Source organism: Bos javanicus, chromosome 4 (assembly GCF_032452875.1).
Source record: "Bos javanicus breed banteng chromosome 4, ARS-OSU_banteng_1.0, whole genome shotgun sequence".
Classification (NCBI taxonomy): domain Eukaryota; kingdom Metazoa; phylum Chordata; class Mammalia; order Artiodactyla; family Bovidae; genus Bos; species Bos javanicus.
In genome coordinates, this window is record NC_083871.1 from 106,909,243 (window position 1) to 106,936,490 (window position 27,248).

The 27,248-nt window shown below is 53.5% G+C and overlaps 1 protein-coding gene across 1 annotated transcript; it reads right to left on the reverse strand.

Moving 5' to 3' along the window:
• Positions 1 to 69: 69 nt before the first annotated feature.
• On the reverse strand, positions 70 to 16,868 carry TRPV6 (transient receptor potential cation channel subfamily V member 6). Its single transcript, XM_061414970.1, has 15 exons — positions 16,518 to 16,868; positions 7,521 to 7,618; positions 7,236 to 7,358; positions 6,269 to 6,406; positions 5,885 to 5,983; positions 5,549 to 5,724; positions 4,909 to 5,055; positions 4,593 to 4,805; positions 4,188 to 4,274; positions 4,013 to 4,089; positions 3,608 to 3,773; positions 3,021 to 3,087; positions 2,419 to 2,687; positions 1,011 to 1,117; positions 70 to 709 (listed from the first exon to the last, which is right to left on the reverse strand). The coding sequence occupies exons 1-15, from the start codon at positions 16,643 to 16,645 to the stop codon at positions 439 to 441; spliced, it is 2,166 nt and encodes a 721-aa protein (XP_061270954.1). The 5' UTR covers positions 16,646 to 16,868; the 3' UTR covers positions 70 to 438.
• Positions 16,869 to 27,248: the final 10,380 nt, after the last annotated feature.

Consider the following 27,248-nt stretch of genomic DNA (forward strand, 5'->3'; position numbering starts at 1 on the left):
GAGGCCCTGTGGTCTGAATGGAAGGGGTGGGAGACCCCACCACAGAGAAGGCTGCAGGAGGAGAGGAGAGGAGAGGCGAACAGGAAGTGACTTTATTGGAAGGTGGAAGGCGGTATCACACCCCACACCCTCCCAGCGGTACCCATCTGCTCGGTACACCTCCCGAACCTCCGCGGCTGTCTGCAGCTGTGACCCTGGATGGAGGCTGGTGCCCGAGGTGGCATCCCGGCCTTTTGTAAAGTGCTTTGCTCAGACAGGGCGGTAAGGCCAGGGTGGTTGAAGCGGGGTCCCTATTCGCGCTGGGCCCTGTGCTTGGGGCGAGGTGTGAGCCTGCTCCTCGGTTTCCCTGTATTCTGTTCTAAACCCCAACCACCCCGCCCCTGACCTGGCAGGTGAGAGATCTGGACTTTGGTGGGAGGCAGGAGGCAGGAGGAAAGCTCAGATCTGGTACTCCCAGCCCTCCCCGTCCTCCAGAGCCTTGTTGACCACCCCCCTCAGCTCTCTCTTCGGGGTCCCTTGCCGCAGCCTCTCCCAGTTGATGCTGCTGCGGGAGGTACTTCGAGACACTGAGGGGGTAAGAAGCGACAGGTGGGTGCCAAAGGGGCCTCCCAGCCACAGTCTTTCCGTGTCGTCCTCCGAGCCTGGGTGGCAGAAGGCCTGGGCATAGCGCCGGACACGCTGCTGGTTGATATCCTGTTTCTCTTCCACCCTGTTGGGGGATGGGGAGTACAGAGGAGGTGATGGAATGGCTGACCTTGGACCAGCCCTCGTCTCTGGGCCTCATCCAGCCCTCCTGCCGGTGGCCTTTCTCCTTGTCTGCAACCTGAGTGGGCACAGGGGATGCCAGGCTTTGGGAAGCAACACAGAGCTGGGTCCAGGGACAACGTGGATGCTTTCAGGGCCGCTCTCCACCCCTGATGCCTGGCAATTTCCCTTCCCCCAGTGAGACTGGAAGCCCAGGGAGCGCACAGGCCTGTACAACAAGCCTGCCAGCCCATGCTGTCACTCACCGCAGGAACCAGCGGTCCCCCAACCCAAACTTGTGCCCGCAGATCCCCGAGCGAGGCCACAGGCAACGCGGCAGCTTCTTCTCTAGCATCACAGTGGTGGCTACAACCTGTGGGGGTCGGGGGTGGGCAGAAGAGGATGAAACCAGAGATGGAGTGCAGACCACTGGAAGAGTGGAGAAGACTCTGGGCAGAGGGACCACAGTGTAGCAACAGCTGGGAAACTCATGGTTTCCCAGAGAGGACCACACTGCTGAGCAGAGGTTGGTGGCATCAGCTTCGTCACTGCTTTTCTGCAGGAGAGAGTGATGGTCTTGAGCCCCACGATGCTTCACCCAATGACCTGGCGTCCAGGCCAGGCCAGTCCTGCAGCAAGTGGGGAGACCTCGCTCTGAGGATCAGGAAGGTGGGCAGAGCAAAGAGCAAGGGTCCTCGGGGCTACGGAATATTTTGACCCTACAGATGTAAAGGCTACTTAGAAACACAAACATCCTGCGGAGAAATTTCCTACCAATACATTTACATTGAAAAAATATTTTCACGAGCAAACCCTATGTCACCAGCTTAGGGTTTTTTTTTTTAACTCTACTTTCTACACAACACAGTTAAATGCCATCTAGTTGGAGGATTTCCCATTTATGTTGCTGAAATTATTTTTGTTGAGATAAATTCTTTTGTAAGAACATTTTAAAATGATTTGATCCGGTTAATTCATGCTTTTGACCCCATCACAATTATCTGACTGAAGATAGTTTCTGTGACTATAGGGAGTTTGGCGTTATTTTTAACACGTCCAGTTTTTCTGGGTCAAATTTTGAAGACTTAAATATTGCCCAAAAGTTGATACTTCAGTTTTTATTCAGTAACAAAAGTTCGTGAATGCAGTTGTAGCTACTGTGCTTGTGTGCTAAGTTGGTTCAGTTGTGTTCTCCTGTTTGCAACCCCATGGACTGTATAGCCCTTCAGGCTCCTCTGTCCATGGGGTTCTCCAGGCAAGAATACTGGAGTGGGTTGCATTGCCTCCTCCAGGGGATCTTCCTGACCCAGAAACCCAACCCGCATCTCGTGTGTCTCCTGCATTGGCAGTCAGGTTCTTTACCACTAGCACCACCTAGGAAGCCCACTGTCGCTACTCCTGAGGTTCATTTCTTACTGATGATTCTAGAAAAGACAGATTTGACTCTTTTGAGAAAACAGGAATTCTTTCCAGCTGTTCCAGGATTGCTTGGTTGTATTGCTGATCCAGTTCTGTACACTTTGCGTCCATTTCGCCTGTGCAGTAACCCTCCAGATATACTGGGGCGGGGTGGGGGGAGGGGGGGAGACGAAATATCCTGCTTCTGAGTTTGGCCTGGCCCTTGGCAGGAAGAGAATGACTTGCACTAACCCTCCCGGCCACGAGGGCGCTCACCTGCGCTCTCCAGAGCTCATCCCGCTCGTGGGCTACACGCCAGTGAGTGTCACCCATCATAGCGATGAGGAGGTTGAGCATGAGCAAAGCAGCGATGATGGCGAAGGCAGCGTAGGTGATGCTGTACATGAAGGGTAGATCCACGTCGTAGTTGGCGGGGCCGTCGATGATGGTGAGGAACAGCTCAAAGGTGCTGAACAGTGCCATGGGGTAACTGTAGAAATGGCCCAGCTCATTGGGGTCCTCTGTCTGGAAGATGATAAAGAAGGCTGCTCTCACCCAAGCGGGTGAGAGTTCCATGTGATTAAACCTTAGCCCGCTCTCTGCTGCCCACTTCAGTCCTGTCTGCTTCCTCTCCAGTGTCACCATCCCAGTCCTCCATCACTCCGTCCTGTGGGTTCTTACGTTCCCCTATTTTCCATATGATTCACCCTCCTGAGCCCAAGAGCAGCTCTCCCCCTTAACACATCCCATCCTCAGACACCGTGGCCTCCTCCTGCCTCTGCCTTCCCTCCTGCCCCCCTCTCCCCCCAGGTTTATCTAGAGGCATCCTGTGCTTTCTGGTTTCCTCCAGCCCAGGGCCCCTATCTCAGATGATTTACCCGAGGCAAAGCCCAGGATGACCACGGCCATCAGCCAGCAGAATCTCATCAGATCGCCAAAAATCATCTAGAGGGAAGGAAGAGAAGGGAAACCAGCTGCACACCAGTCTTTTGAGCAACCGCCCCTTATAGCCTCTAAGAGGTCTAACCCTGAGAAGTCCAACAGCTCTGCCCTCTAGCATAGGGGAGGGGCTGGCCAACTATGGCCTGCCGACCAAATTGCTGGATCAATTTTGGTATGGCCCTTGAGTGAGAATTTTACATTTTTTAGATGATTGAAAAAAATTTTAAATGGGGAAGAGAAGAAGAAAATCAAAGAGATTATATACATGTTGGCTTTGCAAGCCTGGTAGGGAAGATTCCCTGGAGAAGGAAATGGCAACCCACTCCAGTGTTCTTGCCTGGGAAATCCCATGGTCAGAGGAGCCTGGCAGGCTATAGTCCATGGGGTCGCAAAGAGTCAGACATGACTTATAGACTAAACCACCACTGCAAGCCTGAGGTCTCTCTGATCTGATGCTTTTCAGAAATGTTTGCAGCCTCTGCTCTGGGACCTTTCTATAGAAAGTTTGGGAGGAGGCACCGACCTTCTGGATCATGATGGTGAAGGGGCCCAGCATCTGGAATCCTCGTGCAAAGTACATGACGCTGCACCAGCCCAGCACCAGGGCGAAGGACATGGGTACCACCTCCCCGCTGGTGTTGGTGAGCCGCATCACCATGGTCACCAGCACCATGCAGGAATAGGTGATGCTGGGGGGGAGAGTGGGGAGGGGGCCATGAGAGGGAGCCTGGGGTGATCCTGAGGATCCAAGAGCGAGGGCGTGTTGGAAGTGCTACCCACATACTCAGCTTCAAGCTCCATACACAGGGTCACACACACATCACAGCGAGGCCTCTGGAGCTGGGGTTCTCCAGAGGCCAGGGATCCAGGGAGTTAAACTGGAGCCTTAGAGAGAAAGGGGTAGGGGGTGAGAGGAAAATAGACTCACAAGAGGACGTGGAATGGTCCTCCGAGGATGGTCTGTCCGAAGACGCGACTGAGCCCCACTCGGAAAATGTCTGTAATCTGGGGAGAGGCCGGGAAGACACCAAGCACTTGTAAACTGAAGCTCTGACTGTATCCCTGGGGCACACAGCTCACCCCCAGATCCCCGCTGCACTCACCTCTATGAACAGGATGATGACAGCTCCAAAGATGCTCACCAGCTCCCCCACCAGTCGGAGGTGGTCCTGGTGGGTCACATAGGCCTCCTGAAAGGAAAGGCATATGGTCAGAGGACTCAGGGCTTCCCTCCATCTGCCCTGCCCACCCTTGGGTGCAAGTCCGCCTCCTTGTCTAGGGACACCAGTCGCTCGGATTCTTTTCAACCTGTGAGGTGTGGCTCTCTCAAACTCTGCGCTTAGAGCACCGGTATGTTTCTGTGTGCATGTCTTTGAGTTTGTGCCTGTGTAGTTGAGATCTGGGCAAGGAGAGAAATGGTGGTGAGCTAGGAACGTGACACATGTCTGAAAAATGGCAGAGGGCTGGATACCCGCCACCCCAAAGCTCTGCTAGTCCTTGGGGGTCACCTGAAGTGGCTTCTGCTCCCAGATGGTGTTGTCCCGGGGGTCAGTTTCATTGTCAGTCCTGGGCTTGAGGGGGCGGTACACACAGCACATGGTGAAGCAGACGATGTACAGCAGGTACATGGCTGCCAGCACGCAGAAGTACGGCCGCCCATATCTCTTCCACTTGAGGGTCACCAGCTCCTTCACTGGCGTCTGGTCTAGGATCTGGCGAGCCTGCAGCAGAAAGAGAAGGCAGCAAGCGGCTCAGAGCCCCTGCTTCCCGTCCGTAGTGGCTCCCTAGCCTGAGGACCAGCCCCCCCCCACCCACCCACCATACCTCCCGCTTCTTGGAGGTGACGATCAGTTCCAGCAGGGATAGCTCCTCCCCTGAGGAGTCGATTTCCGTGAGGTCATAGAGAGTAGAGGTCAGCGGTCCACATGTCCACTGGATGTACTTCTGCTTCTGCACCAGGTTCTGGAACATCTAAAGTTGGGGATGGGGGAGCAAGTGAGTGAGGAGGAGCAAGCCAAGGGGACCGTCCTTGGGTGTGGATGGGACGCTTGCCCAGAAGGACCGCTGCACCCTTGAAAGGGGGCTCACTCTTCACTCAAAGACCGCAGCCTTGTGGACAAAAGAACCCTTCTCCATATCAGCCTCCTAGTTCATCCTCTTCCCCCATAACTCCCTCTAGAGCTTGGAAAGAGGAGGTGCGAGGGGGCAGGGCAGGGGAACATGGGCGTTACAGACCACCCTGGGGACGGGATCTAGACCCTTGCAGCCCCTAACGACTCGGGGCAGAGAAAGTGGGAGAGAAAGAAGATGCGACACAGGGGCAGAGAAGGAAATTCCAATCGAAGCTGAAAATAGGGCCTCAGCATTGGGGAGGACCATTCACATCTACTTCCTCAAAGGGCCAGAAGTGTAAGAAGAAGGGTCAGGAGAAGGACCCCCGTGGGCCTGGGGGAGGGCCCCTCACCACAGTGTTGCCCTCCACTCCGGCCAGCTTGAAGGGGGTGAGGCCCTGATGATTGAGCATGAGGTCCAGGGACTGCAGGTGGTCCCCTCGCCTGTCGTAGGACAGCAGCAGGTTGTACATCTGGCAGGCAAAGGTTTTGTTGGGCTGGAGGACGAGGATGTGCAACACTGTGTTTCCTGGGAGAGGACACGGGGTGTCACGTGACCCCTGGGACCAGAGTCCCTGCCGTTCCCCAGGACCACCCCCCACCCCGGGGGGGCCTGAGGGCGGTCCCAGCCCCTCCCCTCTCCCCTGCCACCCCCAGCCTCCCAGCGCCCCCTCCAGCCCAGCTCTTACCCAGGGAGTCCTGGGCCCGGATGTCAGCACCATGCTCAATGAGCAGCCTCACAATCTCCTCGCTGCCCATGCAGGCGGCAAAGGACAGAGGGTGCTCCCCTGGGGAGGCAGAGGCCCGGGCGTGAGATGCAGGAGGGGAGGGGTGGTGTCTCCAAGTGACCGCCTCTCCCTCCCCCGTCTCTGCTCTGGGCCTAGGGCCCCTTGTCAGCAGGACCAGAGGCGGGGATGCTGGAGGGGGCCTGGGGTGTGGGTGGAGGCTTGGCTCTGGCCTTTGGCCTTATGAGGGCCGACCTCTCCTAGTCTCCCCAGGCACGGGGCCTCCTCAGCCCACCCTCCCTTGACTGGTGCCCACCCCCATCCTCCCAGCCCCGGTCCTGCTCTCACCAAAGTAGATGAGGTTGTGAGGAGTGAGACGGAAGGCGGAGCCTATAGCCCTCGCAGAGACGCTGGCCCCATGGGCGAGCAGGGCTTTCACAAGGTTCACATTCCGGTTCATGACTGCTATGTGCAGGGCCGTCTGACCTGGACAAGAGAGCTCTTGGCTTGGGCTCTGCCCTAGGATCCAGGTAGGGGTCCCTCCTATCTTCACAGAATCCTGCAGGGGGACCCTCCTGTCTCCACCAGGTCAGTCTTTCTGGGGGAGGATGAGACAGGGGTGGGGGCCTGGTGGGGCTCCCAGGGGCCCCCAGTGCTGCCTGCCTTATCCTACTCTAGTGGTTTAGTCGCCAAGTCGTGTCTGATTCTTGCAACCCCATGCACTGTAGCGCACCAGGCTCCTCTGTCCATGGGATTCTCCAGGCAAGAAGACTGGAGTGGGTTGCCATTTCCTCCTCTAGGGGAGCTTCCCAATCCAGGAATCAAACATGGGTCTCCTGCATTGCAGGCAGATTCTTTACCTACTGAACGACAAGGGAATCCTTCCTACCCTAGGTCTCTCCATTTCAGAGGTGCTCAACCTCTGAAATGCTCAAACAAGGGGCACCGAGAATGCCGAGGAAGAAGGGACAGAAGAGGGAGGTGAAGAGAAGGGGGCCCAGATTCCCTCTTGGTTTCCCCAGACTGCTGCTACTGCTGCTAAGTCACTTCAGTCGTGTCCGACTCTGTGCGACCCCATAGATGGCAGCCCACCAGGCTCCCCCGTCCCTGGGATTCTCCAGGCAAGACCACTGGAGTCGGTTGCCATTTCCTTCTCCAATGCAGGAAAGTGAAAAGTGAAAGGGAAGTCACTCAGTAGTATCTGACTCTTAACAACCCCATGGACTGCAGCCTACCAGGCTCCTCCATCCATGGGATTTTCCAGGTCCACCACCAAGGTCATGCTTCCCTCCATCCCAGACCCTCAGCCCCTCACCTTCATACAGCTCAGATGTCATGGGCTCCTTGACCAGCTCGGGGGCAGCCTCCATCAGCACCGTGGCAGCCTCCAGGTTGTCATAGAGGGCGGCCACGTGCAGTGCCGTCTCCCCCATGGCTCCTGGCATTGACAAAAAGCAGAGTCACGTGGCCTCTCTGGAGCAGGGGAAGGGGGCCCATAGAGAATTGGGGGCCCACAGCAGAAGGCCCTGGGCTATACCAGCAGGAGGAGTGGGAGGAGGGCCATGGGCACAGGGCTGACCCAGCTGGAAATTCTCCTTACCTTTCTGGTGGACGTCACAGGCCTCATACTTGAGCAGCTTGCTCAGAGCCTGGATGTCGTTCTCTTTGGCGGCTAGCAAGAGCGGAGACTCCCAGATCCTATAAGGGAGGGGAGTGGGCCCGGTTGGGAAGAAAGGTGGGCGGCTTTGCTCAGTCTCACACCTCAGTGGCAATGAACCCCGAACCCGGAGGTCCCTCATCCAGAGAGGTGGGGCCTCTATCAGGGGAGGGGCTGCCTGAGCGCTCAGCTCTCTTTCTCTGACCGAGTGGTTAATCCAAGGCAACTTTTTCATAGTTTGCATGAGTTAAATCGAAGGCAACTTTTTCATAGTTTGTGTGAGCTAAATCCAAGACAACTTTTCCATAGTTTCCATGAGCTAAATCCAAGACGACTTTCCATAGTTTGTGTGTGTTAAGTGTCAAGACAGCTTTCCTTTCCTCTGTGTGTGTATGTGTGTGTGTGTGTGTGTGTGTGTGTGTGTGTGTGATCTGTGCACATCAGGTGGAGAGGAAGGAGTTTCAGCTAAATGCTTGTTTACCTCCTGACCTATTTGGCCACTGGAGCAACCCCTTTGCAGCTTCCCTTGAAGTCCTGAGGTTACCCTCCAAGATAAGCCTTATTTTCATGGACTGAGGGTATGAAGAAATGCCTCCCTTATCTTTATGGAGGCGGCCGACATGCAGAGGCTGGCGGGTATTTCTCCTGTTGTGTGATGCTCCCCTTCCTCAGGAAAGCCCCTTGATTCTGGCACTTTATTCCCTATGATGGCATCTTTGGGGCTCAGTCCAAAAGCAGCCATGGGTCCTTTCTTTCCTCTGGCCCCTGTGTCAAGTTATAGTCTCTCCCTGCTTCCTGTCTGTGTCTCTGTTTTAGGCAAATCATCTCTGACTTTACAGTTTTATGCCTACAATGAACTGCATGCTTTTTGAAAGATCAAAACTGACTCCAACTGAGACACATGGGGTCCCTTTATTTACTTTTCCCTGCTGGCCCAGAGCTAGTTGGTCCTTCTACAGGAGTGAATCAAATAACACTATTTATCCACAGAGGGTCAGTTATGTGAACAGGAGCTCATCCACCAAAAAGGCCACAGTAGCAGGAAACTGACTCCAAGAACTGGGGGTGGAGGGGTGATCGGGAGAGGAGAGAGCGTGGCTTGTCTGTCTCCCCAAATGCTGGCCCCAGGCCCCCGCATCAGCCACAGGGGCAGCCACCTGTCAATTCAACGGCTCTCCCCACTCAGTCCCTGCCTCCTCATTCCCACTGATCCCTGTTAATCCATGTCCTCATTCTCTGGGCCAGGATTAGCAAAATCTTCTTCTGACTAGTTCCCCTATACCCTGTTTACCCCCAATCCATCCTTCTGGATGCTCCCAAGACATTCTCTCTAAACAGCAAACGCAAGCATCGTTTACAGAAGTCTTGTGGGTCCTTAAATGCCCAAGGAGAAGAAACTCAGAAGTCCTCTCTGGACTTTGTGCAACTATTTTTCCATGCTTTCTTCCTCCTGCTGGCCCCTGACACCCAGCAGTTCAGCCTCGGCACCCCAGGGCACACCATTCCCCCCACCATGGCTGTGCTGTCTCTCTCCTTTTCACCTGGAATCCAGCCCCCCACCCCACCCTAGTTACTCTCTATGCTGCGCTCCCAGTGCCTGGGAATATGCCCGGTGTGATAGCAGATGCTCGTTACCACTCTCTGTAGAAGGAATGAACTGTAGCAATGCCAGAAGGCGGTTTGGCTTTACTGTCCCCCCTTTATTAGCTCCATCAGCCACCCCCTAAGCCAACCTTAGGCAAACATATAATCTAAGTAAAAAATAGCATGCTTGGTGTGCTCACACAGCTGCAAAACAAGTTTGCAGCACCTCCCACCACTTTCCTCATCACCCCTATTACCCCAGCCACCATCGCCCCCACACCCTCCACCCTTACCCCATCACCCGACCATGACCATGACCCCCACCACCACCATGACCCCCACCACCATCACCACCCCCAGCCCATGACCCCCGCCACCACCATGACCCCCGCCACCACCATGACCCCCAGCCCATCACCCCCACCACCACCATGACCCCTGCCACCACCATCACCCCCCCACCATCACCAGCCCCAGCCCATCACCCCCACCACCACCATGACCCCCGCCACCACCATGACCCCCAGCCCATCACCCCCACCACCACCATGACCCCTGCCACCACCATCACCCCCCCACCATCACCAGCCCCAGCCCATCACCCCCACCACCACCATGACCCTCACCACCACCATCACCATGATCAGCCCATCACCCCCACCACCATCACCACCCCTCCCACCACCATTACCTTTTCCAACAATTTGTACAAATTCCTCTTTTATAGATATTCGAGAGTAAGCACTATTCCCCAACACACACACACACACACACACACACACACACACACACACACGGCAGGAAGTTTTCCGCCCTCTTCTCTGGCCTTACTTTTACCTCGGGTGCTGTGATTAGTATCTGTCTCTTTCTCTTCTAAGGGCACTTGGAGGTCAGAGGTCAGCCACTTTCTCCAATTTTATCTTTTCTCTGCCCTCCTCCGGTTAGCTTCTAGTTTTTGTTGTTGTTGCTTTGTTTTGCTACTAGTTCTGTGCCCTGTTTGGCCAAGGGTTAATGGCGAAGCTAGAAATGGGTCCAAAGGGGCTTCTAACCCGAGTGCAGAGTCCACTCCCTGCTTCCTAGGACATAAGTGGGGAGGCCAGTCAGTGGCAGCCCCAAAGACACCACTCTTGGTTCTCTGACATATCTCTGATGACCATAAATGTCCCTTTCAAACCTCCAGTCCCCACACGTTCTGTTTCTGGCCTCCGCTGCCTGCCCTAGTGGCCTGGTAAGGGCAGGAAGCCACCATTTGAACTAGGATGGCTAGATTTACAAAATAAAAACATGGGGATGCTCAGAGTTGAATTTTAGATACACAACAAATAAGTTCTTGTTTTTTTCTTGGCTGTGCCATGTGGCCAATTGTTATCTTAGTTCCCCAACCAGGGATCAAACCTGGGCCCTCGGCAGTGAAAGCACAGAGGCCTAACCCCTGGACTGCCAGGGAATTCCCCCCAAATAAGTTTTTAAGATAAGTATGTCTGTGCAATATTTAGGGCAAACTGAAACTAACAATCTATTCATTGTTTATCTGAAATTCACATTTAACTCTGTCTTGTATTTTATTTGGGAACCTCAATCAGATCACACTCTAGATGAAGAAAAGGCTTATGACCCAAACCAGTGAGGTTTGTAGAGACCTGGTCTCCTCTTGGTGGCAAACTCTAGGATCCAGCAAGAAGGGAGGGTAGAGTCTGCATGGTTCCCATGGAATCAGGCAGAGGTGTGACTTGCAATAGCACCACATGGCCACAAGGGGGAGGCCAAGAAAGCCCTTGCTAATATCCTGGGCAGTAAGGCAGAAGAGAGAGCATTAAGTCGTGTCCAACGCTTGCAATCCCATGAACTGTAGCCCGCCAGGCTCCTCTGTCCATGGGGTTCTCCAGGCAAGAATACTGGAGTGGGTTGCCATTTTCGTAAGGGAGAACTCCTCCCAAACAGCTGCCTACACTTACACCCCATAAAAAAGACGGACCCCATAAAAAAGAGCTGCTGCTGCTACTAAGTCACTTCAGTCATGTCCAACTCTGTGGGACCCCATAGACGGCAGCCCACCCAGGCTCCCCCCGTCCCTGGAATTCTCCAGGCAAGAACACTGGAGTGGGTTGCCATTTCCTTCTCCAATGCATGAAAGTGAAAATAGCAGACCCATCCAAAGATTCTTGTGCCTGGTAAATAAATAGTTTGTTCCAAAGAAACCCAACACAGAAGTTTAGATCTGGAGTAAAATCCACACATCTTCACCAGACATCTCCCTAGGGCACGAAGAAGAGGAGATACTGCCAAAATGTCTTCTGATTTTAATGGTTAAATTATACTCACTCTGTTCCAAGGGACAGTTTCATTTTATTTAGAAGCAGGCGTAACTTTACCACCAGAATCTCTTATTTACAGTGATTTAGAACAGTGGTCTTTCCCAGGTGGCTCTGTGGTAAAGAATCCTCCTGCCAATGCATCTCCATTTGGTATCCTCCGCCAGTGCAGGAGATGCAAAAGATGTGGGTTACGTCCTTGGGTGGGGAAGATCTCCTAGAGGAGGAAATGGTAACCCACTCCAGTATTCTCGCCTGGAGAATCCCATGGACAGAGGAGCCTGGTGGGCTACAGTCCATGAGGTCGCAAAGAGCTGGATACAACTGAGCGCACACACCTTAACCAGAGATAACTCCCTGCCTCCTTCCAAGGGATTTGGCAGAGTCTGGAGACATTTAGCAGAGGGCAGGGGTGCTGCTAAGCTTCTTCAACAAGGCGGCCTCTTGTAACAGAGAATTATCTGTGCAACATGTCAAAAGGGTCAAGGCAGAGAAGCCCTGAACTCAATGTATACTGCTGCTTAGTTACTTTAGTCGTGTCCGACTCTGTGTGACCCCATAGACGGCAGCCCACCGGGCTCCCCCATCCCTGGGATTCTCCAGGCAAGAACACTGGAGTGGGTTGCCATTTCCTTCTCCAATGTAGGAAAGTGAAAAGTGAAAGTGAAGTTGCTCAGTTGTGTCTGACTCTTAGTGACCCCATGGACTGCAGCTTCCTCTGCCCATGGGATTTTCCAGGCAAGAGTACTGGAGTGGGGTGACATTGCCTTCTCCGGACCTCATTGTGTAAGTATTCATAATCTATTTTTTAAGAAGGGATTTTTCACATTAAATAGAATGAGAAATTCCGTCCATGTTTTCTTACAAATCATTAAATGCTCAACTAAGAAACAAAAAATGAAGCCTTTTAAGCACCTGCAGATTAATTAATAAAAGACAATGAAAGAAATTAGAAGATCTGAAATGATAAAAATATGAAAGTTGTTTCCAGAATTTAGAATGTCTTATTTTGCTTGACTATTATAAAATTGAACAGTCTAGTTCAATACTGGACTAGTAGAAACAGCTATAGGATTTCTGGCATAAACCCTAGCACACTTTTTACAGAGCAAACAAGTCATTGATCACCTTGAGGTTCCCTCCGGCCCCAAGGATCTGCCACTTGTCTTCTCTCCCTGTTTCCTCTGCCCCATCCTCTCACTTCATGTTCTTGTGGACGTGTACACATCTATGCGTGTACACTCTCGTGTGTGGACCTGCACGTGTGAAGTTTTGCATTTGGTTGCTGGGAAATGGGCAGGATCAAGCGTGTCTAGGGAAGAATTCAAATCTGAATTTTAGAGCTAGAAAGCCCTGGAAACCCAGTCTAATCTGTCCATATGGAGAAAGAGGCCTGGAGCCCTGGGGTGGTCTGTTCAAACAAGTCGGAGGCAGCACTGGGACCCCTCTGGTCATTTCCCTGTTCCTATTCTCCATGTTCATCAGGATCTGAAGAGGAGTCAGAGGAGGCATGGGAGGTGGATCCGTGTGTGTGGGTCCCACTGGTTTCTCCACCAACCCCTCTCAGAGAAGCATGTCCCACACACCCCTTGGGGCTCAGAGTCTGGTTCTTGGATAGCTCCAGCTCTGATGGCAGGGAGCTCACAGTCCCTCTAACTCCTGCTGTCAATGGAAGCTGCCTTTTGACTGTTCTTGTGTTCTTTTTAATCACAGCGGTCCCAGGTGTTAAATGTGCTTTTCAGCTTCCAAAGCAACATCTCACATACGATCACGCTTGCTCTTTACAACCCTGTGACACGGGATGAATAATTCTCTTATTTTTCTGCAAAGGAAGCCAAGCTAGATCCAGAAGATCAGACAGAGTTCAAGATGGAATGCTTGGCCAAGAACCTAGCCCCAAGGCTCTCACTACTCAATTATGTGGTTCTTCTAGTTCTCTGGCTCTTCCCAATTTTTCTTGTGTTGGGGTGAGGTTGCAGGGAACAGCTAGAGTGGTGACCACGGAGGGGAGGAGGTGTGCACTGGCTCCCTGGGGCAGCCTCCCTCCAGCTTGAGTTCTGGGCAATGGGATGAAGAAGCCAAAGCTCAGGAAAGTGGCTAATTCCGGACCTTGCCGCCCTTCTAAGTGCCCAAGCTGTATCTTTCAAGTACAAGATGCATGGACCTGCACGTGTTTACTGAAGCAGGAAGTTCCAGGGTGATCCAAGGTCCCAGCCCTCACTTCTGACAGGCATGCCATGCCAGCCCACAGATACTAATGCAGGGATCTATATAAACAGAAAAGAATCCCTGGTGCTCACTGCCTCCTGCCAACTACCGGGAGGATGACCCTGCCAGCAAGGGGCTCAGGGCGAGGATCACGTTAGGCAGACCCGGGAAGCTGCCCAGCACAGTCCACACCCATCAGAATCAGGGCCTGCACTGTCCTCCTCAAGGTTCCCATGCTACTTGTTCACAGCCTTCTTAGCACAGTCGCCAAGCTCACTCTTAACCCAAGTCGATGTTGACCGGTGTGCTTGGCCCCTAAGAATGTGATCTTCTGGAGAGCAGAGAACGCGTCACGTTCATTTTTCGCAAACTTAGCTGAGCGTTTTATAGTCCACACCTAGTACATCGCATCTCAGGAATTAAGACGGGTCAGGAAGATCCCCTGGAGGACGGCATGGCAACCGACTCTGGTATTCTTGCCTACAGAATCCCATGGACGGAGGAGCCTGGCGGACTACAGTCTATGGGTCGCAAAGAGTCAGACACGGCTGAACAGCTTAGTATGCACATACATACGCAAAGCCCCGAGATGATGCAGAGGAAATGAGAGAAAGATGATGGTTCAACTTGGATCCCACCAACATGGGTTTAAGCCTAGGCAAAGGCAACGAAGACCCAAGAAAAGTCAACCTGAGAGAGAAGAATGCTGGGTTCCCCTATGTTCCTGGAGAGACTTGAGCGCCTCCCTTCTCCTGGAGTCCCCTCCACCCCACCCGGAGCCCCCACTCTGGGTCTGCCTCATTCCCGGGGGTGGGGGGTGGTAACAGCCCTGCTCACCTGGTCATGTTGTCCTCACTTACATGGTCAGCGCATGTATGTCCAGCCGCCCACAGATTTCCCCTTAAAGCTGAGTGATCACACTGCCTTGGACACTCCCCTTCCGACACTTTAAGGTCCTTCCGGGGAGTAGCCACCCAGTGGGGGAATCAAGGTTCCAGGGCCCAGGTGTCCCGGAAAAAGAGGATCCAGAAAACTGTGAAATCTGACAGGGGACATCAGGAAGAGGGGAGAGTAGCCCTCTGAGTGGTGAATCAGGCTTTCCTAGCCCAAGGCTGTGAGAGAAGGCCCATCAGATGTTGCTAAGACACAGGGACAGAGAAGATACCGGGGAGCAGCCCCGGCTCCAGCCCAGGTCCTCCCCTCTGCCTCCGCCATGACTTCCAAGCCCCAGGGGCCTCTCTGTGCTCCTGCCCAGCTCCCCCAGCCCCAGGGTCCCGAGACTGGATGGGGATGAGTGGAATCACTGACGGTCCCAGTCTCCAACAACAATAACGTTCTGTTGCCTCAAGATGTCATCAGCCAAACATGTGGTCAGCCCCCACTCTCCCAGGCCCAGGGGGAGAGAGGTGGGCGGCAGCTGTGAGAGTTGGGGAGCCAGACCTCAAAAAAAAAAAAAAAAAGAAAAGAAAAAAAGGAGCACACTCCCCAGCCCTGAATCCTTGAGCAAGAGGAAGGGAAACAACAGGAATTCCAGCTAACCCTCAGCCTCCCAGTCAGGCTCAGGCAGGCCCCTGTGCTTTGAGATGGAGAGAGACCCTCAGACACACACGCTTTGGACTTTCCCCGGTGAATAGACATATTATCTGCCTCTTAGGGACCCAGGAAAGTCCCAGGAGGAGGACTTCCTGCTAGCCTGCTGGCCCCTGGGTGGGGAGACCCGCGGAGGTTCTGGAGGAGAAACCACACACAGGGATGGCCTCAAGCTTCCTCCTACCTCCTCCCAACTCCCAGCTCTGAGCACCGATGGAGGTGGGGGGGACCATCGCATGAGTCTGGGGCGGTTTTCAGGGGCTGGAAGCCTTAAGTGAGATGTACTTCGGGCTCAAACTCTAGAGCCTCTCAAATTCCTCAGCCTGCCTTCGGCAGCGAATTCTAAGCACCTGGTATTTTGGCCCATTGCCCATGGCCCTCTCCTGCAATGGAGGGTAATAAATTCCAGGGCTGAGTCCCAGCTTTGTCGTCTTCACAAACAGCACCCCTCTCCGACTCCCCCACTCCAAGACTCGGACTCCGTCAATGGCTGATGCGATAAATGCACAAGAATGATTATCATATTTTGCCTTTTTTTGTGGTTACTGATGTCCGCAGTTCCCTCCCTGACCCATTCATTGATTCATTCCCACAAGTGCACATATATGTACTGTGTGTTTCTGCCCAAGAGACTGTTCTAGGAGCAGGGAGTAGAGATGTAAAGAATTGTCCTAACCCAGCAGCATCTCTGGGCCTCCCCGGTGGCTCAGCTATAAACAACCCACCTGTAATGCAGGAGGCACAGGGGACTTGGGTTCTATTTCCAGGGTCGGGAAGATCCCCTAGAGGAGGGCACAGCAACCCACTCCAGTATTCTTGCCAGGAGAATCCTGTGGACAGAGGAGCCTGGCGACTACAGTCCAGGGGGTCCCAAAGAGTCAGACACGACTGAACAACTGAATACACACACACACAGCAGCAGCACCTCTGGGGTGCAGGTCTGTGATGCCCTAATCCTTCCGCAGCCTGACAAGTTGTCTGGGCTCCAGGAAAGTACTTACGAGAAAGGCTGCCTAACTGATGGGCTCTTAAACTTAGGGAGCACCTGTGTTACCCATGCCAGCCCCTCCCCTTTCACCTGGCGCTAACCCCACAGGCCCAGACTCTTGAGACAAAATGCTCCAGAGGGGCCAGCCCTGGAAGAAAGGTCTTCCCAGCAGAGGTGCCCTCAAGGGGAGGGGGAGCTCCCGGGGTTGGGGGGGGGGGCGGGAAGGGAGGGGTGAGGGGCAGCAGCTCTGAGGCTTACCTCCTCTGCTGCAGCAGGTTCTGCTCATCCCGCCTCTGGGCCCATGGCTCCTGCCTCTGGAACCATCTGCAGAGCTTCCTCCACAGGCAGAGAATGTGCCCCTTCTCCTTGGGCAGTGGCAACCCCATGGAGCAGAGGGCCAGCTCCCTGGGGGGCTGGGGCCAAGGCCAGACCCCACCTGGACTCAGCCTGGGGGCCACATGGGCAGCCCCGAGGGCCAGCCCACCCTCTTCCCGGAGAGGTGCCGTCTCAGGGCCTTCCAGGCCCGGTGGAGTCTCCCCGAGGTGTAAGCAGCCAGACACAAGAGGCCTCCCTCGGAGGAGTTCGTTACACTTGGCAGAGCTGGGACTCCGCCACTAAGCTCCCTGGGCAGGATCTCTCCTCCTGGGAGACGCAGGAGCCCTGAAGACACTCCCTTACTCCTCCCAAATTACCTGCAATTTAAAGAGACAGGCCAGCAGCTGTGGGGGCCTGGGAAAGCTCCCTCTCTCAGCTTCCCCACAGCCAGTCCAGGGAGGGGAGGCCTTCTGAGAGAAGGGACAGGACTCCCTGGACTTTGGGACACCTGGTGATCTTTTATAGAAAGGCCTGGACCGGTCAGTTGAGTTTCAGGTACTCCAGTCAGTGTGGGAGAAGGGGGAGGAGCTGGGCAGGGCGCTGGGTCTGAAGGGCCAGGATGCCCACCTTCCTCGCAGGGTGTCTCTGGACCTCTCTGCCCCGCAGGCGTGATTTTGCTTCGTCTCTCCCCTGGCCCATGACAGGTGCATAAATATTGAAAACTCTCAGCCCCCTCAGCAACTGTGGGTCAGCAACTTCTCCTATAAAAGGCCAGATAGTAAATGCAAATATTCTGGCCTTTGCAAGCTGCACACGGGCATACAGCATCTGATATACATTCTTCTTTGCTTGCTTTTATAGCCCTTAAGAGGTGAAAAATCCATTCTGAACTCACAAACTAGAGCATAAAATGGCACCTCTGGACCGTGTGTGGCCCCCCTGAACACAGTTCTCAGACCCCTACTCCAGAATTCTAGAGACTGTCCCCAACACCACACTGGTGGCTCAGCGGTAAAGAATCTGCCTGCAACGCAGGCAACTCGGGTTCAGTCCCGGTGTTGGGAAGATCCCCTCGAGAAGGGAATGGCTACCCACTCCAGTCCTCTTGCCTGGAGAATCCCATGGACAGAGGAGCCTGGCGGGCTACAGTCCATGGGGTGGCAAAGAGCTGGACACGACTGAAACGACTTAGCACACTCGCAAGGAGTGGATTGCCAAGTAGAAGACAGGATGCTTGATTCAATTTGAGTTTCGGATAAACAGCAAACATTTTTTTAGGATAATTATGTCACAAATATTTTCCCTGGCAGCCTCCAGTGGAGACAGCACTTATTTACCCACTACTGCCTGGCAGGGGCCCTTAACCAAATCTTCCCATATCACCTCACATCAGACCTGTGAGGCAAGCATTAGCATCTGCATTTTACCAAAGGAAGGGAAAAAAAAAAAAAGCTCAAAGTGGTAAAGTAAGTTCCCCAAGGTCATAGAGCCAACTTTATAGCCAAGGCCAGATTCAAGCCCACTCCCCTGACACCAGAGCCCCCTGTCTTTCTTTCTGACCACAGCCGGCAAAGAATGTTCCAGAAGGAAGGAACCTGCACAGTCGCACTGGAGAGTGGTGACAGGAATCCCAGCCCCCCTTGGTCCTGCCAGAACTCTGACCAGAGCAAGCTGAGTGCCCTGGGAAGATCCTCTTCCCACAGAAGAGGAACGGAGGCCCTGGCCTCAGCCCAGCCCACAGCGAGCCAGGACCCAGTGGCCTGGGGCATGGGTGGCAGGCTCGGAGACGGAGAGGTATGTGTGGATCCCTCCCAGGCTTTGGAGTCTTTCCTTACCTGTCTCTGATTCAGAGAGCTGGAGGGAGCAGCAAAGAGGGTGTGTGTGTGTTGTCTGTGCACTGCGTGTGCACACGCGTGCTATGTGTAGGGGAGAAGGCAAGCTCGGGTGCAGGTCTGGGGTGTCTCCATGGAGAGGAGTGGAGGAGGGCCACCCTCAAATCTCGAGAGAAAGCAGTTGCGCCAGGCGGCCGTGCCTGAGCAAACAGTACAGCTGATTAGTTGAGTTCCCCACCCACCCCGGGGTCAGCAGTTTCAGGCTGGGTGGCGGGGGAAGACGCTGGAACCCAAACCTTGAACCCTGGACCTTTGTGCCCATTAAGCCAGTGTTTGCCTGCCTGCTGACCCACCCACCTTCTCTGTCCCACCAGGCTCCAGGCAGAGACCCTCATTCACGATAAGGCGTTGAGGTATTTATCTCATAGGATGGAGTGGGGGCGGGGTTGGGGGGGTTGCAGGAAGACGTGGCTACAGTTACCAACTTTCCTTTCCTTTCTCACCTCCCGCCACCCAGTGCCAACTCTGTAGGGTCACCAGGGCCAATGGGACTCCAGCACAGACTCTAAACAGGTGTGGAAGGCTGTGGCCCAGCCCTGACCTGACCTGAGTGGGAGCGTGGGCAGTGTGGGTGAGGGGCTCTCTCTTGGGCACACGGGTCCTCAGACTGGCACGACTGATATTTTGGAACAACTAATCCTTTCGTGTGGGGGCTGTCCCGCCTGTCATAGGGTCCGTGCACGGGCCGATAGCAGAACGGCTCTGCTGAGCTGTGACCCTCAAGAGCGTCTCTAGGTGTTGCCTGAGGCCCCCCCGGCGGGAAGCAAAGTCATGTTCCCTTGAGAACAACTGATTTAGGGCCCCAAAATGTCTACATAGCATTTTATTTTCTGTGTTTCCGTCTGGTTTTCCCTCTCTTGCTGCTCTTGTTCTTTCTGCAATTGGGTCTGCTCCCTCCATCTCTGTGCTGGTGAGTGTGGGGTTTGTGTGCTTGTGTGTGGGGGGGGGTAGGGGGGGTTGTGGTGGATGCTACGGGGTGTGTGTGTCTGTGGCCGTGACCCTGAGTGATCTCTCTGTGGGACCCTTGGTTTCTTTCTCTTTCTCTCAACCTCTGCCCCGTGTTTGTTTCCCCGTCCAGCTTACTGCGTCAGTGCATCCTTGCCCCCTGAGTCCTTTCAGGGGCGTCTCCTTAGCTGAGTTGTCCAGCGGGAGGCTGGCAGGGCAGACCAAGAGGCTGCGAGGATGGAGCCCGGCTGGGGCATGGAGATCAAAGCCACCGCTCGCTCAGCTTGGAGTTTGTTCCAGTCACTGGGTTCACAAGCCCCCGCTGTGTGCCAGCTCATAAAACCGGCAGCAGATGACATGTCAGCAGGTGAACACATACACACACACATACGCACGCACGTCAGAAACTCCACCCAGGCCAGGATGGTGTTCAGATCCGATGTCTTAACTGAGAACCAGGTGAGCTGGGCTCTAGTGCTGAATCTCTCTGGCCGCCTGGATGGTAGTTTGTGCTAATAACCCTCCAAGGTCCTTTTCAATTCAAACATCCTGTGATTCTGAAGAAAAGTGAATCAAGAGGGCTTCGGCGTGTACACACGGCCACTTTGGCCTCCACAGGTTAAGGGGTCTGAATTGCGGCAGAGCCCTTATGCACTTTTCCCCACTTAGTGACCTTAATCCCTGGTGCTCTCTTTTCATTCAAGTTGCTGATTGTGGCTCCATCTCTTTGCGTGTCCCTCTCACAACCCCTCCCTCCTCAGAGCCACCTGCGTGCTCATACCATGGGGTCATCATGTAGGACCTGCTGACCATCTGCTCTCTTGTAGCTGGTCCCACCTTCCCGGATAGGCATGTGCACATTATTTGACACGTTTCTGCAGGACATGTTTTACATGCTTGCATGCGTGCGTGTGTGCATGTGTACTAAGTCTCTTCAGTCATGTCTGACTCTTTGCAATCCTATGGACAGTACCCCGCCAGGCCTCTCTGTCCATGGGGATTCTCCAGGCAAGAATACTGGAGTGGGTTGCATGCCCTCTTCCAGGGATCAAACCCAGGTCTCCTGCATTGGCAGGCAGATCCTTTACCACTAGCACCACCCGGGAAGCCCGTGTCATACATTAACTAAATCAGTATGTCACAGCATGTTTCACAACAGTCGTTCATGTGTGCACATGTGCACATGTCCCGGATGCTGAAGCTGAAACTCCAATATTTTGGCCACCTGCTGCGAAGAACTGACTCATTGGAAAAGACCCTGATGCCGGGAAAGATTTAGGGCAGGAGGAGAAGGGGACGGCAGAGGATGAAGTGGTTGGGTGGCATCACTGACTCAATGGACATGATTTTGAGCAAGCTCCAGGAGTTGATGATGAACAGGGAGGCCTGGCGTGCTGCAGTCCATGGGGTAGCAAAGAGTCGGACGCAACTGAGTGACTGCACTGAACTGAACTGATATGTCTGTTTCCTGGCTTCCTTGAAATTGTAGATTTAAAAATTCACAGGCATTGATCCTCCTGGACTCCTACCCCTTTGCAGAAGGTGCCCAAAAAGCATAGGTGGCGACATGGACATAAGCCTGCTCTCCTCTCCTTTCTATTTCCCTCCAGCATGGGTCAGTTCTCTTCCTTCCTGCCCACCTCTGCAGGAAGATTGTTCAGTCTTGAAAGTTCTCACCTGATTTGCAACCTCCTCCTGCCCCTCAGTGATTCTGAATGTCTTGTTTCCTAAACCACCCATCCAGGAAGTGGGTGCTAGTTTGGGGAGAAGTAGGTTCTAGTTCTCATGGTTTGTAAGAGGTCTGGAGCTTTAGAGGGAGCTCTGCAGAGCTCTGACCCAAACCCAGCTCTCTCTGGAGGTCTCTGCAGGCTGGAGTCAGGACTCATAGTCCCAGTGTGGCTCCTCTGGAAACTGAGAAGGATGCAGAAGTGTGTCCAGAGCCTTCCTGGGGCAGTGCCTCTGGTCCTGCTGGCCTGGTTTCCTGGAGCCTTTTTTTCCTCCCTCTCTTCTTATCCAGACCCCAAGGCCTCTGCCCTCCACAGCCAGAACCCTCTGCTCTGTCATCTCCCTCTATCTGTTCTCACCCACCTTACCTGATCAGGGGTACCCTGCCTGCAGACCTGGAAGTCACCCAGGAACGAAGCCACTGAAGTGTGTGCCTCTCACAAAGGACCTTCCAAATGTGCCCGAGAACGCCTGGCTTCTGGAAGAGAAGCTGATGTGTAATCAGAACAGCTGTGCTCCAGCTCCTGTTCGACCAGAAATCACGGTGGGACCTCGGCCAAGTCACTTAACCTTCTTAGTGTCCTGATCTGCAAAACTAAGCACTTGAGTTTTTAAGACCTCCTGTTCCTTTCAACCCTCTCTGCTACCCCAGGAAACCCCTCTCAACTTCCACATGCAGAGAGAATAGAAGTCAGAAGGGACCCCTTTTCAGAAAAGGCTCTTGTGTCTCAGGTGAGATCTGACTCTGAATCCCAGGGCCAGATGCTCCACTGAGCAGAGAGCAGAGAGGAGAGGGAGGCAGAACATGGGGACACATGGCTTCTGATCACCCTTAGCCTGATCTGTGGCAGGATTCTGTGGTCTTGAGCGGGAAGAAGGTGAAGCTCTCCCAACTACAGGACTCACAGGGCTGTGGACAGCCAGAGGTGGGGCTGGGGGCCAGGTGTATGGTTCTTCTGACCTCTCTGCTCTGAGCAGAGTCCCAGAGATGCTGGGCTTGGGGTGTATGGGAAAAGGAGCCACGAAACAAATAAGTTTCAAGGAAACAGCTCTTGTTTGGGGCCCAAAAGGTGGTATCTAGCCAATATCTCTGATCAGATCATTGCTATTAAAAACCCAAGCCCATGAGTGATTGAGATTGACACATACACATTGAGTGAGTGAGTGAAGTCGCTCAGTCATGTCCAACTCTTTGTCACCCCATGGACTGTAGCCTACCAGGCTCCTCCATCCATGGGATTTTCCAGGCAAGAGTACTAGAGTGGGTTGCCATTTCCTTCTCCAGGAGATCTTCACGACGCAGGGATTGAACCCAGGTCTCCCGCATTGTAGGCAGACGCTTTACCATCTGAGCCACCAGGAAAGTTGCTACTACGTATAAAATAGATAATGAATAAGAACCTACTGTATAGCACAGGGAACTCTACTCAATACTCTGTAATGACCTACATGGAAAAGAAGCTAAAAACAGTGGATGTATGTATATCTATGGGCTTCCCAGGTGGTTCAGTGGGCAAAGAATCTGCCTTCAATGCAGGAGCCACAAGAGTCACAAGTTGGATCCCTGGGTTGGGAAGATCCTCTGGGGAAGGGCATGGCGACACACTCCAGTATTCTTGCCTGGAAAATCCCATGGACAGAGGAGCCTGGCAGGGTGCAGTCCACGGGGTCGCCGAGTTGTACACGACAAGCGATGGAGCACACACACACGTATAGCCGATTCACTTTGCTGTACAACAGAAACAAACACAACACTGTAAATCAACTATATTTCAATAAAAAATTTTTAAAAAGACAATAAAAACCCAAACCTAAAGCAAAACCCTTTCCTTTACCAGAAACAGTAGCCTTTTCCCACAGTCCTTCAGGGGCACATTTTATTGGCAAATCTTCCCCCAACTTGTCCCCACCTGCACTTTTTGGTCTCTTTCTCTCCCCACCCAAAAGCAAACCCAGGGAAATAGCAAATACGGTGATGATAAGAACTCTCAGATTCTATTTGTTTAGCGTGATCACGCACCCAAACACCCTACCACCTGTATCTTTTTCACTTTCATGAAAGTGAAGTTGTTCCATCATGTCCAACTCTTTGCAACCCCATGGACTGTGGCCCACCAGGTTCCTCCATCCATGGAATTTTCTAGGCAAGAGGATTGGCGTGGGTTGCCATTTCCTTCTCCATCTGTCAGAAAAACCAAGCGAAATGCCAGACTGGTTGTAAAAGTAGGGACCGCAGTTGAAGACGGGGGAGGAACAGTGGGAGCAGGCGGGCACTCTGTTGTCTGAGTCGGGACAGGTATGGAGGGAGGGCCCTGGGGACCAGTGGCTGAAGACCCCACCCAAAAGGCAGGCCTGACCTGGGGGGAGGGAGCTCTGGACCTCCTCTTCACCCCTTGATGGAGAGGCAGTCAGGAGACGGGGTGGGGCTCCCCTTAGGGACTGCAGGGCAGCGCCTGGCAGGGGCACTAGGAACTGGGCAGATTCTAAGGCAAATACTTGAGTGACCCGGGGAGGGGGGTAGGGTCAGGGCACAGTGGGAGGCTAAGAGAAAGAGGGAGAGGCCAGACCAGGGGCTCGGAGGTAGCCAGCGGCTACTATGGATGGATGGAAGCCAAACCATGCCTTGTCTAGACAGACGGCTCTTGAGCAATTCTGACCCTCCATAGGCAGGTCCCCTGGTCAGGCCACAGCAATAAGAAGAACTAGAAAACAGAGAAAATGACTCTCACCACCTCACCTTCCTCCATTCCCCTGCCCAAATGCCTAGGCTTCAAGGACCCAGTGCCCTGAGTGGGTAGAGCCCCACTGGCCCCGCCCTAGAGGGTGGCCATGGGCTCTGCATCAGCGCATGTGAGAAAGGATCCAGACCGGTGGACTACAGTCCACGGCGTGGCAAAGAGTCAAAGACGACAAGTGACGAGGCACACACACACGCATACGTAGAACTGATTCACTTCGCTGCTCAGCAGAAACTAACACAACATTGTAAATCAACTGTATTCCAATAACAGTTTTTAAAAAAGAGCAGTAGAAAACCCAAGCCTAAAGCCAAACCCTTTCCTTTACTGAAAATGGTAGCCTTCCCAGCAGTCCTTCAGGGGCACATTTTATTGGCAATCTCCTCCCAGTTTGGCGTCCGCTAGAGGCCCTGGCAGAGTATCCAGTGAGCTCCTGATACAATCAGTTCACAGGCCAGGGGGCATCAGTCTAGCATCAGCAGGCTGCCCTGGGGGCAGTTCTCAGGCCACTGGTTCCCTCCCTGGCTCCTCCCCACTTCTCTAGGACAGGCTGATTTCCAGCTCCAAGAGCTAAATCTGATGCGTCCCCAAGCTACAGGAAAAAGTCCAGAAACCAGCAGGCAGTCCAGGCTGTCCTGGAAATCTTTGCACAGGAGCCGGAGTGCAGGAAACCACAGAGCCCTGGGCTGCCGTTGGAGTGCACGTAGGAGTGCACGTTGGAGGGGCTGGTGTGTGGTCTGTGGCCAAGGTTGTGCCCACCATGGCAGGTGGCGGGTGGATGAACTGTTTACTGTCAGGGATGCCGCTCTGGGCTTTTGTGACCTTCTGTAGAGGACCAGCAGCAGCTAACAGGTTAGGAGACTCAGTGGGGCAGCCGTGGGGGATGCCTGGCCAGAGGCAAATGTACAATCACAGCCTCTATTTTTATCCTCTCACTCCTCTCATCTGCTGTTGTCTCTGTGTCCTGGAGCCCTTTCGGTGACCAGCTTACCCTTCCGTGGCCACATTCCCTCCTGGGATCAGAGCCCAGCCAATCGCTGCCTGTTTCCCCCACACAGTGAGCTTTCTGTATCATTCATCTGATGAACCTCATCCCTTCTCCTCCCAAGAGACTGTGTAATCAGGCCCTCCCTGGCAGTCCTGTGGTTAAGACTCCATTCAAGCCTCAGTTGGGGAGCTAAGATTCCACGTGCCTCCCAGGATAGTCAAAATAAATAAATAGAATACTTTTAAAGAGAGACTGATTGCATCAAACTCTCTTGTTCACCGATGAACTACATAGGGAGGAATTAGGGTCTGTGGCATTCCCCCACCATCTCTGTAACCATGTCAATCCTGCCCCAGTTCAGGAAGATGCTGTACGTTAGGAATTCTGTCAGTTCAGTTGCTCAGTCGTGTCTGACTCTTCGTGACCCCATGGACTGCAACGCGCCAGTCTTCCCTGTCCATCACCAACTCCCGGAGCTTGCTCAAACTCATGTCCATTGAGTCAGTGATGCCATCCAACCATCTCATCCTTTGTCATCTCCTTCTCCTCCTGCCTTCAATCTTTCCCAGCATCAGGGTCTTTTCCAATGAGTCAGTTCTTCACACCAAGTGGCCAAAGTATTGGAGTTTCAGCTGCAACATCAGTCCTTCCAATGAATATTCAGGCCTGATTTCCTTTAGGATGGACTGGTTGGATTTCCTTGCAGTCCAAGGGACTCTAAAGAGTCTTCAACACCACAGTTCAAAAGCATCCATCTATGGCACTCAGCTTTCTTTATAGTTGTACTCTCACATCACATTAGGAGTTATCTGATCTTAAACTCTATCACATTAGGAATTATCTGATTCTTAAACTCTAGCTCACGGCTTGAAGCTCAACTCCAATGTCATATTCTCCCTTTTCTTCTCTCTGTATCCATCCTCACGCTGCCAGGCAAGTCCCAGCCCATGTTCTCTTCTTCATACCTTTCTTGCAAAGAAGTGCACTGAATTAAAACCATCTCTTGACCTGGCCATGCCCTGCTTATTGCTTGCAGATCCTTGGAGGAAGAGGTTAAATTACACCATGCTCTTCTCTCCCCCAACTCGAGTATATGTTGGACTATGTTTTATAGACAGTGACTGGTACCAAGGAAATTGCAAACTATTTCATTTCTCAGGCCCCAAAGGCTAATGTTGGGCTCAGTGTACAAGAGACAGGGCCAGAGGTGACAGGGGAACAAGGGAAGTTGGCAGGGGACTGAGTGTGCGAGTGGGGTACATCAGACCCCAGCCAAACACAGAGGAAACAGCCTCTGCTCCCCCAGAGGGGCTTCCCTGGGGGTCAGAATGTGCCAGCAATGTGGGAGACCTGAGTTTGATCCCTGGGTCAGAAAGATCCCCTGGAGAAGGAAATGGCAACCCACTCCAGTATTCTTGCTTTGAGAATTCCATGGAGAAAGGAGCCTGGAGGGCTATAGTCCAAGAGGTTGCAAAGAGTCAGACATGACTGAGCCCCCTGAGAGGGTGACGGACCCACAGAAGGTGGGCAGTGGGCAGCAGCTGGGAGGAAGGGAGGGTGTGGCACGCGTGCAGCCTGCCAGTCCTGAGCCTGGGACCGGGGGTGCTGACAGCTGACCAAAGTCATGGGGCCTGGGAGCCACCCCCATCTTGCCTACCAGATTCACCCTCGGTGGGAGAGAGAAGATGAAAGGCAGAGACTTCTGAGAAAAGGAGGACCACTTGGCAGCTGTTTCCTCCAGACCTGTGAGACCAGGGTGGAGGGAGCCTGAGAGTCCCTGGGAGGAGAAACTAGACATCCACCATAGTCACGCGCTGGGGTCAGGGGCAGGAAACAGTCTGCAGGGCCTGGGTCAGAGGTCAGCTTCATACCACTCTCTGAAGCATCTGTGTGGCTCCCTTACCTTCTTATTTCTGAATCTGGGGGCCTTGACCAGAGAGAGATGAAGAGCAAAGGCCTGAGAGAGACGTAGGCCTAGGGAGGCAAAGATAGTGCGATCATGGCTGCCTCCATTGCTGAAATGCTCGTGCCTCCACGTGTGTGCTGCTGTGCCATGGTCCCCATCATGGCAGGCAGACAAGTCAGAAGCCATCAGCGGAACTTCCCTGGTGGTCCAGTGGTTAAGAATCCTCCTGCCAATGCAGGGGACATGGGGTTCGATGCCTGGTCCGGGAAGATTCCACATGCCATTGGGCAACAAAGCCCATGCACCACAACTACAGAGCCTGTGCTCTAGAGCCCCAGGGGCCAAAACAAGGGAAGCATTGCACTGACAAGCCAACCCACTGCAACTAGAGAAAGCCCTTGTGCAATGGTGAAGACCGAGCGCAGCCCCAAATTAAAGTCAATAAAGAAGCCATCAGCTAGCCCCATGGTGGAGTGGGCC

What these genes read in the sequence shown, in the direction of transcription:
- TRPV6 (XM_061414970.1), bottom strand. Translation starts at nt 16,645, where the DNA reads ATGGGGTTGCCACTGCCCAAGGAGAAGGGGCACATTCTCTGCCTGTGG. An exon ending in GACATCTGAGCTGTATGAAG is followed by an intron (nt 6,407 to 7,235) that starts GTGAGGGGCTGA and finishes TCTCTTGTCCAG; the next exon opens with GTCAGACGGCCCTGCACATA. An exon ending in CCGGGCCCAGGACTCCCTGG is followed by an intron (nt 5,725 to 5,884) that starts GTAAGAGCTGGG and finishes GTCCTCTCCCAG; the next exon opens with GAAACACAGTGTTGCACATC.